This window comes from Mus pahari, chromosome 15 (genome assembly GCF_900095145.1).
Source record: "Mus pahari chromosome 15, PAHARI_EIJ_v1.1, whole genome shotgun sequence".
NCBI classification, from domain to species: Eukaryota; Metazoa; Chordata; class Mammalia; order Rodentia; family Muridae; genus Mus; species Mus pahari.
This window is the reverse complement of record NC_034604.1, coordinates 47736192-47752506: the sequence shown is the minus strand read 5'-3', so window position 1 is coordinate 47752506 and position 16315 is coordinate 47736192. Positions and strand designations below refer to the sequence as shown.

Here is a 16315-nt window from a genome sequence, read left to right as displayed (position 1 = left end):
TGTGTGTGTGTGTGTGTGTGTGTGTGTGTGTGTGTGTGTGTGTTCAGGAAGACAATGAGCAAGTTCAAAGAGGCAGCCCTTCAAAGGCTGTGCTTAGCCACCAGATGACCAAAAAACCAAGAAATGTCGCAGAATTAAGCACTCACTTGGGCTGTTTGTGAAAACTGGCGGTGGAGAGAGACTCAGGCTACAAGTCTCCACTGGGAGCTAATAGACCAAAAGCCATATTCACCATCACAGGTTCCCAATGTCAAGCTAGTTCCTAGACCTTGATCCAATTATTCTGGGCACCATCACTGAACTACCATGAAGCCAATGGAAGTACGCCAAGTACTCCCTGAACGACCCAAGCGTGTACACGGTTCCTTTTCTTTTGACTAATCAATCTTGAGAGTGGAAACGGTGATCCCTATTGATAACAGAAGTTACTCCTGGCCATCTGAGGCAACCCACCCTTTGCTAGGCTACATTCTCACATGTTTTCCTACCTGGCTGAGTCTCCTCCCTATTTCTTTGGCAAAAATTCTGCCACACTTAGCAGGGAGGGAAGGGGCGTTCAGGGCTTCCCTGTGTGAAGAAGATATCATTGCCCAAACTGAATCTGCCAGTGGGCCGGTACCTGATGACTCGCACATCCATCCCTTTGCCCAGAAACGACGACAGCGGAATCACTGGAGGCCTAACACCTCAGCTTCAGCCTCAGACCAAAGAACTTTATTTCTGTTTTCATTTTTTTTTTCTTAAGCTAAAATGTTATTGAAACCAACTTTTTTTTTTTTTTTTCTCGACTAGCTGCTTCAGAACAATATATATTGTATTATGAAGCTCCGAACACTTTAAATGTGTGTGAAATCCAGACAGGACAAAGCGAGTCCTCCACGTTCATCCTTTGCGTTTGCATCTGAAACCATCTTCTTCCTTTTCCAGCTTCAGTTCCAGGCTGCGGGGTGGGAGGAGCCACATCAAAGTGCATCAGGAGTGAAACTGTGGAACCGGGCTGGCTGCCTCTGAGGCTGCAGGCGGCTCACTTCAGCCAGGTTCTTGCTTGGGCCTCAAGCCTTCCTTGCTGGGGTAACCACCATCGGGCGAGCCAGGCCTCGACAGGAGGAAGGACATAGAACGGGTCCCCTTGAAACATGCTACTAGAAAAAAAGGTGCGACGAGAACCAAGTCCCTGTGCGTTCTTACAACTGTGGGCAGAGGGGTCTCCCTTTGGTATTAAATAACAGTTTTTAAAAAAGCTTTTTTAGAAATAAAGCAAACACATGGTTGGGACTGGAAACACGAGCCATCCCAGGTGAGCAGTCCATGGAAATCTGTCTTATCCCTAGTCATAAATAAATAATCTCTTGCTTGGTCTGACTTCCACGCCAGGATCAATATCTCTTAACATCTTACTTATTTTATTACTGCTTTTGGTTTTCTGGGACTGATTGAAAGTTGTTCAGAGGAAATCTTTGGTTTTGCTTAAGTGTCCGTGACATTTAATCATGACTTTCCTTGCTGTTTAATTCCAGCCAGTCAATCAGTTAATCCACTTCGATTGATTCCGGGCTCTCGGTTATCGGCTTGCACTCATTGGGCATGCGCTGGTGTCGACTCAGCTGCGTGGCCTGGGTGAAGCTCCTCTCGCACCTCTCGCACCTGGTGGAGGCAAGAGAGAAAATTGAGACCAGGGTGCGAGGCCTTCGGGGTGATGGGCTTCCTCTCATCTCGACTAATCAGAACAGACACTCCAAAGCGGCTTCAGACTTTACTGGCTCAAGAGGTTTAATTGGTGGCTCCTTCCAAGGCCCGGATGCCTGGGATGGGACAAAGCCCCGTCTGATGTGGAACAGAGGGACCTGTCAATAGGCCGGGGGAAGGTGATTTCTCCAGAGAGCCCTGTCCTGCTGCTGCTCTGATCACTGTCAGTTCAAATAGATAAAGAACAAAAAGAGATTTTTAGGAGTGAGCCATCAAAGCTGCAGCTTGTCTGCAGTTTTCTGCTCCGTAACCCCACGGAGAAATTGATGACAAATAGAATTTCACCTGCTGCTAATTTAAAACCCAGAATTCTACCCTCCCTCAGCATCAACGGCCAGAAAGCGAATCATCGCAAAATCTGGAAACTCATGGAAGCAATGCCTTCGTTTCCAGGGATGGGATAGGAGATGGAGGTAGAGTTGGGAGCTGGGGGAAGAGCTGGGGTGGGAGAATTATGTATAGGTGGCTGATTTTTTTTTTTTTTTTTGCTAATGCTAATTACAATGTCACAGCCCAAGCAACCTTAGGGTTAAAATACTAAGACTAGAGTTTGCTTTGGTGAAAATAGGATGACTCAGAAAAACTGGGACTCAGGATGCTGGGGTGGTTGCAAGGGCTCAACCCTACAGGGAGTACAGTATATAATATACACGTGGGCCCAGGTATCTGAGAGGAGAAAGCAGGCATTGTGCTTCAAGTGTCTCTCCTCTGCTGAAAGGACTGTAATCCAGAGAACCTGGGCCAAATCCTGTCTTCCACAAAAACCACACTCTCGCATCCTAGCTATTTAATCTACTGAAAATATAACAGGCACACACAATCTTGTTTCTGTGTTTCCGTGGTTGCCGTATTTAAAACTCTGTGCACACACACACACACACACACACACACACACACACACACACACACCATGGCAGCAACCTGGATTATACACTGACTCCCCCATCACCACCTTACTTGTCTGGGCTACCTCAAGCAAGATCAGACTGGACAGCCACACTGGCAATCCCAAGAGCACTCAAGAAAAGCTACAACGACCTTCTTCTAAGCGTGAGCAACCTGGAGCAAGCCAACTGTCCTGCCACAGAAGAGGCAGCCACACACCCCATTATACGGGGAGCGTTCCAGTTTCCTCATTAGTAAATCCTGTACAGAAGTAGCTAAAGAAAAAGCACATTCATTCAGCTTAGAGATTCTCAAGTGCCTGGGATTGGCAGGAGGCTGGAGTTTGGCTACATGACTTAAAGTAGTGGTTCTCAACTTTCCTAATGCCATGACCCTTTAATACAGTTCCTCATGCTGTGGTGACCTCCAACCATAACATTATTTTCATTCCTACTATATAATACAGTATAATTCTATATTCATATCTGTTATTCTGCTACTGTTAAGAATCGTGATGTAAATGTTTTTTTGGAGATAGAGGTTTGCCAAAGGGTCACAACCCACAGGTCGAGAACCTCCGCTTTAAAGTTTCCAGGTTCCTGTGCCAGCTGAGTGTGTCAGGATGAAGAAGTTGCGTTTCTTTGATTGTCTTTCAGGGAATATTTTTAGCAGCCTGTTCCACTGTTAAAAAACTGCATGGTGATCTTGACAAATGTATAATGTCAGCTTTAATGTATCAGACCTATCAGCTCAATGAAAATAACTCAGAAGTATTGATCACCTAATGATTTTTGGTGTATTCATTAACGTCCACGGGCAGCTCATCCCCTCTCCAGAGCTCCAGGAGTGCTGATGACAACGCCAGCGGACTGCTGATTGTTTATTAGAAAACTGATTAGTTACTGGATTAGTGTGTTAAAATATACTACCTTTCACTGCTTGACAAACTTTCGAATTATTATATTTCTTTTTTTTTTTTTTTAATTTTGAAGCTGTGGGATCAATTTCAAGGAGAGCAAAAATGGTTTGAACAATTGCGAGGAATGACAATTTGCCTGGCTGTGCGTTTGCCCTGCTCATCCTGTATATTAAAATGTGAAGAATTCATGCACAAGAAGCCCGGTGCTTTACATAAGGCTGAAGTTTCTATCTCTGTGTGCTACTCCGATGTCCTTGCAGGATGAGGACAGCAAGAGGAGAGTCACATCCTTCTCCAGGATTTGGTTAAACGGCTCAGTGAGATTTCTGGGCATCAAGCAATCTGTTATAAGCATCAAAAATATTTTTTCCCAATCTACAGGGTTTGAAGGAAGACCACTCCTTTGCAGGCAAAGATCATATCTAGACATCAAACAGAAGAAAATAACATGCAGATGTGGAGAAATTATTTAAATTTAGATCCTACCCTGGAGAATTCCCTCTCCTTGGGAAATACGGATTATTAGGCATAATATCTATGCGGTTTGAGAATAAGGATTTATATATTTGGGAATTTAAAGACTTATAACTATAAGAATTATCTTTTTTAAAAATAAGACTGGGGTTTCAGTTTTCTATCCATTGTCCTAAACTCTAGATGAGAAATCTCTAAGTTATTTCCACAGCTTCGTGGAACTCATTAGAAAGACCTACTCCATCAAGTACCTTGGTTCTGGGAGGGCAGAGGATGGCTTCAGCTGAGCTGCCATTTAACCCTGAATTGCAAGCTTGTGCCTTCCCTTGGCACGGGCACTGATGTCACAGCCTTGAAGGGAACATCACGGACACATACGTGTGGAAAGTCTTCCAAACGCTCCAGCAAACACAAAGTCCCCAACTTCCTATGGGTACGAGAGTCTGAATTAGCCTTGATTTCCCTTTTCCTTCTGATGCCCTTCTTTTGTAACTGTGGTGGTTGAATGGACCACCTGAATCGAAACATCACAAGATGATGTAAAGTTGTAGTACACAGAAAACCTACAAGAATCTTTCTGCGCATCTGCCGTGTGCCACTAAAATACTTGAACTGAACCAAACTGCCCAGGACTTTGTACATGGCAAACGCTTAACATGTATGTTCAGAGTTGCTTTGAGTTTTGTCTATGTCTTGCTTAAATAGTAGATGTACTTTAGAATTCTCTTTTCTTTCTTTCTTTCTTTTTTTTCTGAGAAAAACTCCCTTTACTGAAGGCAAAAACATGGTGGTGAGTATTTTTCCCTTTCTAGAAATAGTGGAGTCTCCTAGGGCAAGTCCTGGCCTGATTGTGCAGCTTCCCAGGTCAAATGCATCCTCTACCCCAAACCTTGGGAGAGATCATTTAGTGAAGAGGGGGAGCAATGAGTCCTCACTGAGAGCTCTCCAACACCACCAACTAGGCTTCCTGCAGTACCGTGCCCAACCATTGCTGTAATGTCAAATGATCCCTTCCTCCTTGTGTCCCAAGACTTCCATCTCACATAGCTAAAACTAAAAGCTAAAGCCTTTGATCCAGTCCTTTGTTTGTTTGTTTTCTTATGGGAAGGCTTTAACTTGGAAATTCCAAGTCTTCAGTCTAGGTTAGCTCCTGACAGATTTAGGGTCTACCTAGAATTTAGAACATAGGTTCTTCTGGGGAGGTTCCTGGTAATCAGATGTGAGGCAAAGCCTGCAGGAATCCTAGCTCTACGCTAACACTTGCCTGGCCCCCTTGGGAGGCTAGCAGTTTCCATGTCCCTCCAGCTAAGTTCTGAGCAGCAGAGCTAAGTCCAATGAAATGACTTCTCCTGACCAGCGTACCCGGTCTCTGCGCATCCTGGAGATGTCGAGAAGACCTCTTGGATCAAGGGGACAAGTTGGGGATGAAGCCACTGGGTCATCTATGTGGAACTTGTCTTGGGCTTACAGTTTAGGTTTGTGCACCTTTACAAGACTCTTTTCAGCCTCTGCAACGTTGTTTAAGCCAATGCCCATTAGTTGAAGTAGTAAAATTAACTGTGGTGGTGAAACCATTTTTATTGACTAATCTGCAACAGAAAGTTTTTTTTAATGTTTGTTTTATAAGCTTGTAAAAGGATATCTTCATAATATTTACAGATGTCCATGGGTTGGATATCCATGGGCTGGGTTATAAGATTCTCAAACTCCTTTGCAATAGAACAACCCTGATAGGTCTTGTATACACTAAAGGATTTAGCTTTCTGTTTCCTAGAAGATGTTTAAATCTTGCACTTTCAAAGTTAAGCAAGCACTCAGCTCTCCTCTGGGCACATATATAATTTGATCATTTTAAATGCCCCCAAATACGATAACATATGGCTATTTTGCCAAAAGCAAGAAGAAACTAGACTAAAACAGCCAGATAGAATGTTATCCAACAACCTGGCTGCTTCGTGATCTTTTGTTCAGTTGTTATTCCCAGAATTGAAAGCAGGCATGAACAAAAGAGCAATACTGTCGGAAAGGAGGGGAAAGACAATTACTAAAGCACTTTGAATATTACTCTGATGAATTAAAATTAAGTTAAGATGGCAACTCTATTGGAAACATGACAAAAACAGGATGTTAAAGAAAAAAATTGAGTGGAGTCAACGAGGTTACACATAAGTAACACCTTAACATTAATAGAAATCTATTTCCCATCTTGACCCTCAAACCGCTTCAATTAATTACTAAAATCTATTTACACTGCAACAGATAAAAATCAATCTGATGCCTGGCACTGGATCCATTCTGCTACCCTCTCTAATATACGGGACCAATGGGGTTGGTCCTCAGTCCTCCCAAACTCTCTCAAAGTGACACAGTTCCTCCTACCTCCAGAACAGCTAGCTGCAAAGCCAGAATCTGGGAGCCCTTGAGAATTGGACCTGATGACAGCATCTATCAGGCAGCCCACAGACACCCAAGGCAGGGAAGTTTTAAGTCAACTGGCCCCTCTCTGGATTAGAGAAATGAGTCCTCTTTGGACTATTGCATCCTCCGGGGACAGAGCTTGGCTGGTATGTTTGGTTTGTTGGTTTGTTTGTTTGTTTGTTTGTTTAGGCACCATCCTATCCCACTTAGCCAGAAGACGTTATGTAGTAAGCAAGTACACAGACAGAAACCATCACTGCTTTTTACTATTAGCATAACAAATTAAACCATTAAAGGAACACAGGTGACAATGGTGGAGTGACTGGAAAGATGGCTCTGCGGGTAAAGGTGCTTGCCACCAAGCCTGACAGCTGGAGTCTGATCCTCAGGACCCAAATGGTGGAAGGAGTGAATCAGCTCCTACAAGTTGTATTCTGATCTCTACACATACACCACGACACATATATGCCCACATATATGCAGATGCACACAAAAAATTAATCAATTAATTAATATTTTTAAAAAGGATGATGGGTAGAGATAAAGCTTTTGTGAGCCCCTCCCTTGGTTGACAGACCAGTGAGGCAGGCAGGCCCCTGTGACAGTACCAGCAGTACACTGTTACCATGAGCCGTACCTGGCCTCAGGATGAGCACAAAATGAGAAAATTCTTGGCTGAGACCAAGGAAGTTTAGTCTCCTACTGCCAGAATCACTTCTTGTCCTGTTTGAGCTTGTCCTACAGAAAGTAAATATGGCTGACCATCTGCGTTTTTAAATTTTCTTTCATAAGTAGGGAAAGCAAATACAGGAAATGAGCAGAAATGTAACAGCGCTAAAAGAAAAGAGTTCACCAGTCCAACTATTCTGAGGCCACCATTAGTCATGTGTGGTTTGAACTCCAGGAAATAGACTCTTCTCCCTTATGTGTCTGACAAACTCCTGATGATCCTTTAGTATACATGCTAAACAGATCTGATGATTCCATTTCTCTGATACTTCTCAACACTGGATATACACAGCTTCTTATACTTTTCATCCCATTTTATAATTTGATTGACTGAGTGATGGGTGGATGGATGGATTAGGCTTCCCCTTAGAGTGTGAGGTCTTCAAAGTAAAGATGGAAAGGGGGTAGAGTCTCATTCACCTTTGTATCCCTTGTGCCTAGTAGGATGACCAATGGGAAAGTAGGTCATTGTATTGTATGAACACATGGATGGATGGATGGATCGATGGACGGACAGATGGATGGGTGGGCCATTTTGCATAGTTCAAATGTCTGCTGCCTTGATTAATGAATTATAGGTTGAAGCACACTCTTGTTCAAATGCCCTTACCCACATTCTCTGAATACCAAAAACTTCACTATACCCTTTGTTTTTGTTGTGATTTTCATCTGCCTGATGGTTTTAAGCTCCAAGGTTTATGCTAAAGAGACGCAAGTTGTCTGCCATAGTAGGTTCACACTCTAATAAGTGACAAGATTCACAAAGGAGTCACATTCTCCAAGAGGATGATTCAAGCATCCTAATCTATGACCATTCTCTTCATGGTTATGGGAGCCTGCTGATGGCCAGAAATTGCAAACCTTGGGCCAGGGCCAGTGTAACTTTCCTTCCTTACTTCATTTCCAAACGACAGCTGAGAAACCCAGGAGAACCTCTCCTAGTGCAGACACTGACATGACAAGCAGCCTTCTCTACCAGCTGGGCTGAGCGGGGCAAGTGTCTGTCAGCTTCCAAGAAAGATAAGAAAAAAAAAAAAAGGTGGACAACTGGCCAGTACTTACTTGAAGGGCTTTTCTCCAGTGTGGGTCCGGATGTGGTTGTTGAGGGTGGTGGCTCCAGCAAAGGCACGGCCACAGTAGCCGCACTTGAAAGGCCGGTCACTGGAGTGAGTGACTACGTGGTTCCTCAGTTCTGACGGCTGGGAAAAGGACTGCGAGCAGTGGCCACACTGGTAGGGTCTGAAACAAATAGAGAATGACTGGTCATGGCTTCCTGAGTCGGGCAGCACTGGGAGGAAAGAGGCCGTGACTCTGGTGACATTCAATCCTCTTTAAAGACAGGCTCGGAGCACTGGTGGCTGAGCTCGGCTACTTGTTGTCACAGGAACAAAATTCACAGAGCTGCTGAGACACAGCAACTCACAGGCAAGCACTCCCTTCCTGTATTAATCATACTGTTTCAAGAGCAGCTATTTGATGGTCTTGATCTCCCCACTGGCAAATACTGGCATATTTCTGTACACTTTACAGACGTTAGCACGGGATTAATTAAGCCAAACAGTACAAAAGAAAATACATAATTGTCTTTTATAGCTCCCTAGTATCCTTTACTTTTCAAAGTGCTTTAAAATCAATTATCTACTTTAATCTTTACAGTAATCTGAGTAGGACAGGGGAAGCAGTTGCTATTATCACAGTTTTGGCACAGACAACTGAGGACAAAATGTCCTCAACAGATATAAGCCATTGATGCCAAGGTCATCGTAGGGTGTTTGAACCTTATTCCAAGTGTCAGGGAAATAAGTGGGCAAGCGGCCAAGTTGCATGCACACTTTAATAAATATTAAACTGCCTTAGGGTCTACCCAAGATAAACCAGACCTGTACCATATGTATCTCTTTAAAAAAAGAAATCCTGACTGCTTACCCACCCTAAATATTTATCTACTAAGTCTTCTTTGTCTTCTTCTTCTTCTTCTTCTTCTTCTTCTTCTTCTTCTTCTTCTTCTTCTTCTTCTTCTTCTTCTTCTTCTTCTTCTTTTCCTCCTCCTCCTCCTCCTCCTCCTTCTCAGCATGTATGTTGAATGTATGTATGTATGTATGTATGTATGTATGTATGTATGTGTACACATGCACCTGCTGCCAGAGAGAGTGTTAGATCTCCTGGCACTGGAATTATAGATGGTTGTAAGCTGACATGTGGGTTCTGGGAGCCAAACCCAGGTCCTCTGCAAAAGCGGCAAGTGCCCTTAACCACTGAGTCACCCCTCCATCTCTCAGAGTCTTCTTGAATCTCACCTCCCCACTGAATCCGGTTGCACGGAATGATTTATGACAGCAAGAAATGACAAATGTCACTGTGCTTGCAGGGAGGTGACCGTGATGCAAGTGCCAGTGGGAGGAAGTTGTGACAAATACCTGATAATTAGCAAGATTATCAGAGCACACTCTTCCCAGCTCACGGAGAAGTAAATCAATTTCGAGTTTTCATAAAATAGATTAAAATTCTGTCTTCTCTCCAGAAGTTATTCTGCTTACCCAAGCAGAATCCAGTGCATGTGAGGAAACCTGAGGACTTGTCCCTATTCAGTGCTATTTCAGATCATTCCTTGATAGGCCTCTAATTTGTTTATCAACTTTTTTTTTGTTCAGGAAATTAATAATGTGCCTTGAAGGATCTTCGCCGCACTCACTGAGGCCTGGTTTGCAGCCCAGACATTGGCTGCATTTAGAAAGCCAATGGTGAAGAAGAGTTAATTGCTCTGCCTTTAACAAATACGGAAGTGCCAATGACTAGACACCAAACTGAAGGGCTGAGAGACAATGGTGACCGTACATGTTCAACAGTTCAATTAAGTGCAAAATAAAGTGTACCCTCTCATTTGTCAACTGAAGTGCTTAATTGTGGCTACTTGCCTCACTGAACACAAATACTATTATTTTACTAGGCTTCAGCACACTGAGCACTGATTGTAGAATTTTTTAGCTTGATTAATAGTCCAGCATTGGTCAATAACTCAATACTATACAATTTTAATTACTTACATTTAGAAATCTATCTAACTGCTCTCAAACAGGTTTCAAAGAAATACATAAGAGTCCTTGGAAAGGGGTTTATCAATCTTGACAAATTACACATGCATTTTATTATAATTATAAAATAACGCTTTGAACACCATTAAAATTGCCTACCGAGGAAAATATCCTCCCGGCAAATCTATTCTTGGCAGTAAATGTTGACCTTAAAAAGAGTTCTCAGAAAATAGTTCTCTGGGGATGAAATTTTTTACATGCTATTGAGGATCATAAACAAAATAATGTATTAATATATGCTATATTCACTGACAATTGATTTTTCTAATAGTGAAGGGACCATTAACATTTATTAGCCTCTGGTTATCTATTTTTAATAGCTATCACTATAAACAATAAGCCACTAAATAAAACCAATTAATCTTTTTCTTTTTTTTCTAACTCTTCTGTCAAAAGTTGGGGTGATTTATTTCCTGCAGTCAGAAGTCAATCCATCCTTTTTATGCTGATAGTGAGTGGCAAAGATTCGCAGAGAGGATGTGAGAGGCTGATGTAGAATTCTGTCATCAAGGGAGAAGGGGCAAAACCCTAGAGCATCATTTCTGCCTGGGTCCAGCCAGAGAATACTTGCTAGGGATTCTGTGGGACAGGCTTTCAAAGTTATCACTTAAGGTGTGCGTGTGTGCGCCCGTGCTGGTGCATGCATCTGCGCATGCGCACATGTGTACATGAGTACCTATGGCCGCCATCAAATACCCCGGAGCTGGAGTTAAAGCTAGTTTTGAACTATTCAATATGGGTGCTGGGAACCAAACTTGGGGACCTGGCGAAGATCAAGACCTCTCAACCACTGAGCCGTTTCACCAGCTACTATGGGACAGTTTTTAAATCTATGTGGAACCCTGCTTGGCAAGACAAAAGTGCCTGGAATAGGAGAGGGACGCCCACCTCAGCCTCTGGATCTAGTCAGCTATGGGATGGGGATAAGTCACTCAGCTTCCCCGAACTCTGTTTTTGCATATCATATCTTTCTCCGCTTTGGGGAGAAATAGCTAATGTTGCCCAAAGAGGCTTGTCAATCATAGTATTTCCAGAGTAATGCCACCTTGCATGATGATCGCAGCTAGCTCCCTGCCCACGAGCGCTTTCTCTCTCTCTCCCTGTCCCTGTTCCCCAACCCCATATATCCTAAAATATGGACAATCTTTGTGCTTTGGTAAAACCTTGAGAATGCTGAATAACAAGAAAATCCTGTATCAACATATAGGTACAAACCTTGCTTTAGGGAATTTCATAAAGCCGAGTTACAGCCTTTCATTCTTAGGTACCATACAGTAATTTCAGAGCGTCTGCTGACATTCATTTTGGCAGAGCTTGATTCTTTTCCTATGAGGATCTGGAGCTCAAGTGAGTTCTTGTTGCTGTCACAGTCTCTCTCAGTGTAGAAATGTATGGAAAAGGTAGGAGTTGTACTCATAAATGTTGTGCTTAGGCTATACGGCAAGATCTTGTCTCAAATGAAAACAAACAATATCAGAGACATGGGAGTAGCGGCCTGCACCTTCCTTGAGAGCCAGAGGCAGGCACATCTCTGTGAATTCTGTGCTCATCTGATCTACATCGTGAGTTCTAGGATACCCAAAAGGAGAGATCCACAAAGATGCAGTTAGTAGATGGTGTTCTTTTCAGCTTTATGTTCTTCTATTTTCAGAGTTTCCTTTTTTTTTTTTTTAACATGAGTAAAAAGGGCTACATCTGGCATTATAGGCCCACAACTTTTGGGGGACTGATATAGATTTTAAGTTCAAGATCTACCTGTGCTACAGAGCAAGCTGACCAGCCTGGTCAACTTAGTGAGAGACACTGACTTTAAAAAAACAAACAAACAAAGAAACAAACACTAAAAACAGCTACAGGTTTGTTTGTTTGTTTAACTGTAACTGGAGTTACAGTCAGTCATGAACTATCCAGCAGGGTATGGGTGCTCTCAAAGACCAAGTGCTCCCAACCAGTGAGCCATGTCCGTGGCCACTGTGGCTGAGGATATCAATCAGTGGCGGGGTATACCTTTAGCCTGATCCGATTGTAGTTAAAGCTTTGAATACAGGTTTAGGAATACATTAAAAACAGAAATGAGTAGGCAGGAGGGGGTGTAGAATGTACCTTGGGAAGTTACAATTGGGGACAGCCAGCCACAGGAGTTTAAAGTGTAGGTGCTTGTTTCTAGAGCACATCCTATTTCTCAAATAACAACAGGAATTTCAGAACACAGAGGGAGCTGCCATTACCAACATCTCGCTTACATTTTTTTGAGGTGGGGAGGGCTGTGTATATGCTTGTACATGTGGTGTTGTTCCTCAGGAGCCATCTGTCTTCTTTGAGACAGCCTGTCACTCTACCCAAGACTCACTGACTAGATGAGGCTGGTGGGTCCACGGGCTCCAAGGATCCTTTGGTCTTTGCCTCTGCACCACTAAGATATGAGTGTGTGCCACCATGCCCATCTTTCCACATGGGTACTGATGACAGAACTCAGGTCCTTGTATTTGCAGATCAAGCATTTTATAACCTAAACCCCGGCGCCCCCACTGATTTCCCAAAGTCTGGCAAGAAGATAAGGTTAAAGCGATCAAACTTTCCAATAGGATATATCTTAACTCTCAAATTGCATCGTTGTTTGATGTGTCACACCAGGAAAGCACATACAGACATCTGTGGGTATCATGCTCCACCGGGGCTGGGATCTTACATCTTTGCTATTGGGAAGCACTTTCAAGAGCACTTGTTTCCCGTAACACATCATGCGCGTATAGCCTCCCATATTTTCAAAGCAAACCCGAAGGGATAGCATCTCACAGTGCACAGCTCTGTAGGGCTGGGTGGATGCTTAGGATCTAAAGCAGGAAAGTCAGCTGTGGCGACTGTCTAAAGCTGCACGGCCTGATATGGGGCCACTAGGTACAAAGAGCAGCCGAGCATCTGAAAATCGACTAGTGTAACTGAGAAACTGAAGCATTCCTTCACTTGACTTACGGTAACCTAGATTGAAATAGCTTCACGTGGCTAGTTCCAATGTAGGAAAAACCAAGTTTCATGAAAAACTATAAAGCGCTGTGTACACATTTACAAAATTTAACCACAAAGCAGACAAGAGTGTGGGCAGATTTACTCAGCGCAAATCATCACTGGTAGATTTTTTTTTTTTTTTTTTTTTTTTTTTTTAGCAGAAAGAAAGCAGCGAGACCATTCCGTTCATCTCCTGACATTCTCTGTCACTGGTAGTTTCTCTGCCAAAGATTACGCCAGTGAAATGTGCAATTCATTTGTTTTGAGTCTGTAATTGGTTTGGTGTATATAGGAAAAGGCTGAAACGTTTAATAAAATTAAGTGTGGCTTGATTTGAAATTATTAATCATCCTTTTGATTTTCCTTTTATATCATGAAAATCTCCAGGATAAAAGTTGTTCACTTGGGGCTACACCCTCTCCTTGCTCCATGACAGGCAGCCCAAGGGCAAATCTTGCAAGACTTCAGAGGGGCCTACTTAAGTCACTGCTGTCTGTGTGGACGAAAAGGTTACCTCAGTGTAAGAAGAGTCTCGAAAGTATTAGAAGTGTTCGACCCAAGAGTCCACAGAACACTGTAAAGGAGAAAGAAGATAAACTTGGCACTTTCATGGCAAGGGGCAGAGCATGCAAGAACAAGACACCTTTTGGCTCCTCCTACCGGAGTCACCATGGGATTTCTGGGAACTGAACTCGGGATCTCTGGAAGAGCAGGCAGAGCTCGTCTCTGAGCCATCTCTCCAGCCTCAGAGCCTTTGAAACTCATTTTCCCATTAGCACCATTCTTTCAATTATAACCAATGACACTTAAACACAATCGTGAACAGCTGACGATGTGCCTGGGAGCTAAAGGCAGACTTTCTCCCATGTGCACAAACCAGGTGGGTGGAGAGAAAGAAAAGTGGTATAAAACAAAGATAAATATTATAGATACATTTCCTGTGAAGACGAGAACATTCAGAAAATAATCAACTGCGATCAAAAGCTTTGCTCACCAGTTCATGGAGTACCCTCCCTCTGGACCCTGTTGAATGTTTCTGTAGCAAAAATCCAGACGAGAAAGGAGATATCTACCTCCTGGTCCCAGCCAAAGTAATTCAAGGTGTCCTGGCTCAGGCATTAAGTTTATACAGAAACTCAAATGCTTACAAACTCTGTAAACGGAATCTCAATTGGCCTGCATTTCAACAACTTCTTCTTTTTGGATCACCCAGAGAAGAGTTTGGTAGGCTGAGAAAAGGAAGAAGATCTGAGGGTCTGTGAGCTTATTATCAGCAGAATGAAATTTGGGAGAGATAGAGGGAGGGAGAGAGAAAGGGAGGGAGGGGGAGAGGAAGAAAGAGAGACAGAGACAGAGAGAGGAATTCACAGCTCTTGGACCTTCATGGATCTGTTTATCTCTTGTTCTGACTCTTATTTTGCCATATCAAACTCATTTTCCCCCTGTATTCATTGTAAGTCAGAGACGAAAAATGATGTCACATCACTGGGTATCCACGGATCTCTACTTTATACGTTTGAATGGCACCTCCCATGAAAAGGATCACAGATATGGAACATATATTCTCCTTGCTGAAAACTCAAATGTCTGACGTTTTACAGCCAAATGGTCTGTAGACTGAAAAATCTTTTGGACTTGCGATTCAGGGGTCTGTTCCAAATGTGGACCCATTTACCTTCTGATTTTGTCCTCAGGTCTGTCTAGTGAGATATTCCCATGAGTTTTCCATGAAAGGAGAAACAGTTCCTGTTAAACTAGTTTGCTATTCAGTTGCCCCTCCCTTTGCACGTGGGTCTCTAATCAACAGCTTTAACCAGAGATAGAAAACTACTTTTATTTATTATTTATTTTTTTAAATTTTTTTATTTTTTTTTGAGATAGGGTTTCTCTGTATAGCCCTGGCTGTCCTGGAGCTCACTTTGTAGACCAGGCTGGCCTCGAACTCAGAGATCCACCTGCCTCTGCCTCTTGAGTGCTGGGATTAAAGGCGTGCGCCACCATGCCCACCATAGAAAACTACTTTTTTAGAAAAGTAATGCATGGCATACAGAATATGTGTAGACCTTTCTTGTCAGTAGTTCTAAACAATACAGAATAAAAATTATTTACATGGTATTCGTAACTCTTTGGGGTATTTTCTAAGTGGTTTAAAGAAAACTGAAAGCATACAGGAGAATCTGCATAGGTTATCTGCAAATTCCACACCATTTTATGTAAGGAATTTGAGTGTGGATTTTTGTATTTGTAGGGGTGCTACACAGGTATCAGGGGTATCTGGCTATGGATGAATGGACACCAACTGTGGGACACAAATACCCAACTATGAAGCTAGTCAACAACGAATGTGTCATAATTTAGCGAAGGTGTACTTCCACAAATAGAACAGGCAAGTTTCCAAATTTAGCAACTGTCACAAACAACTGTCATGCCCGGATCACATTTTGTGAAGTTCTCCTACTTAGCCTTTCCTTGTGTAGTTAGGAATATCGGAGCACATCTCCCTCTCTCCAAACTCTCTGCTATAAAGAGCCCATCTCATGTTCTCAGACAGAAAAAGTGTTGTTCAAGTCATATAGGGTAAAAATAAATTATTCACCTAGAATAAAATTAATAGACCAAAGTGACTAGGCATCTCCCTCGATTTCTTCTTCAAAGATCTGAGATTGATGATGTAATCCAACTGTCTTGCCATTGTTACTAAGAAACATTGAATTGTATTATGTGCCTTTAAGGAGTCTGGTTTTCCTCAAGTCCCGCTTCCTTAATTTATTAATGAATGATGTCAACTACCTCTTGTGTCTTCGCCAACAAAGCTTAGGGAAGAATTGGAAACCCACTACCTAAGTAATACAATCTCACCCTGATCATTGTCCTTGATCATAAACACCTATTACTTCACCCCATCTAAGACGACTTATCCCACCACACCTGGGTGCTGAGTATCATGAACCTAGCAGAATCTAGCACAGAAAGGGGCTCATACCACTGAGAGATTTACTAATCACACTAAATTTGCCTACAGTTATCATTAACCTTAGCAATCTCC

At 42.7% G+C, this 16315-nt stretch overlaps 1 protein-coding gene across 1 annotated transcript in view; it reads right to left on the bottom strand.

The window, feature by feature from the left end:
• Nucleotides 1–1227: 1227 nt before the first annotated feature.
• Prdm6 (PR/SET domain 6) overlaps nucleotides 1228–16315 on the bottom strand; it is a 101986-nt gene continuing 86898 nt past the window's right edge. Inside the window, exons 9-10 of the mRNA XM_021214878.1 lie at nucleotides 8234–8410; nucleotides 1228–1644 (exon numbers count right to left, since the gene is read on the bottom strand). Coding sequence (XP_021070537.1) covers nucleotides 1530–1644; nucleotides 8234–8410 — 292 coding nt within the window. The 3' untranslated portion in view covers nucleotides 1228–1529. The remainder of the gene's footprint in view (nucleotides 1645–8233; nucleotides 8411–16315) is intronic.